Source organism: Sinocyclocheilus anshuiensis, unplaced genomic scaffold (genome assembly GCF_001515605.1).
Source record: "Sinocyclocheilus anshuiensis isolate Anshui unplaced genomic scaffold, SAMN03320099.WGS_v1.1 scaffold136, whole genome shotgun sequence".
Lineage (NCBI taxonomy): Eukaryota > Metazoa > Chordata > Actinopteri > Cypriniformes > Cyprinidae > Sinocyclocheilus > Sinocyclocheilus anshuiensis.
Genome location: NW_015554074.1, coordinates 939,147 through 940,468, shown reverse-complemented (window position 1 = coordinate 940,468; position 1,322 = coordinate 939,147). Strand labels below are relative to the sequence as shown.

The following is a 1,322-nucleotide window of genomic DNA, read 5'->3' as shown; positions in this document are numbered from 1 at the left end:
ACTCACATACAAGCTACATAAATAAATATCATTAAAAAAAAAAAAAATTCTTATATCATTATTTGTATTATTTACATTACTATCTGAAATTCGTATACACACACATACAGTAAATCCAACAGAGACATTGCTTACCTGATCACAACCAGCATTGACGAGATCCTGTAGCATCTGTCTATTGACTTCACCAGGATGCCCCGAGCTGGATCCCGGGCCTGATTCATTGGCAAAAGGCAATAGAGACTTGCGGATCTCTCGCAGGGCATTTTGGTAGTTGTTGAACTTCTGAGGCTGCCGGAGCTGTTGTTGCCTTCCAGCTTGGTCTTTGCCCTTAGAGTCCCCACCTCTGCCCCCCTCCCCTCGAGCGCTCCCTCCATGAAGCGCCTGGCTCACCAGCTTTGCAGGTTGTTTCAGTCCCTCCTTGATCTCCTGCAGGCGCTGGCGCGTGTTGCCCACATATGGGGCGGCAGGGAAGGTCTTAGGCCTCATGAGTGAAAGTGGCCTGTACACACAAATTCTCCACACTTGAAAAACACAGAAAGATTTAGCCAGTTACTCACAAGAAAACACACAACGGCAGTGCAATCATACACTAAGACACAGAATTGTACACACCCAGGCTCAGTCTGACCTGAATAGATAACAGGCTGCAATGGGAAAGATGCAAGGGAAGATTAGGATTCCTGTTGTCGCTCGTCTTTGTTGATGCTGCCTCTTTGGCTCTGGCTCGTGCTGGATGCTGGCCTACTCACATCCCAGCACCCCTTTCAGGGCTCACACTCCCCCTCCTCCCAAGACATGTGAGGGGTTACGTCTGCGTACTTGTTCCATCCCATTCTGGTATGCATCTTTGCCTGTGGAGACAGTGTTAGACAGAAGGGTCAGGGTGCGGTCCAGGCATGTCCAAGTCCCTGCATCACTACTCTATGTCAAATGCCTGACAGTCGGAGTCTGATCAGACATTAGCACCTCTGTCAACAGGTAGGTTTATCACTAAACACATGCACATCTGTGCTGTTACTTCCTTGGTCATATGTTCCTTTCATGGTCATATGGCATTGGCAAACCCTTATTGTAGATGCAAAATCGAACATCTACACAACACAAAGAGTGTCATAACTTATACAATATACTTTGTATCTTATGACAACATTGAAAAGTTTGGGGTCAATTTTTTTAACCAATTAATTCTTTTATTCAGTAAGGATGCATTACATTGATGTTAAAGCAAAACAAATGTGGCAGTAAAGGCATTTATACAAAGATTTCTATTTAAACTTTTAAACCATTCATCAAAGAATCCTGACAAAAAAAATCATAAC

The 1,322-nt window shown here is 44.2% G+C and overlaps 1 protein-coding gene across 1 annotated transcript in view; it reads right to left on the bottom strand.

Moving 5' to 3' along the window:
• Positions 1 to 1,322, bottom strand: part of LOC107668891 (serine/threonine-protein kinase LATS2-like) — a 17,329-nt gene that overhangs the window by 13,312 nt on the left and 2,695 nt on the right. The window contains 2 exon segments of the mRNA XM_016460938.1: positions 136 to 524; positions 616 to 854. Coding sequence (XP_016316424.1) covers positions 136 to 489 — 354 coding nt within the window. The 5' untranslated portion in view covers positions 490 to 524; positions 616 to 854.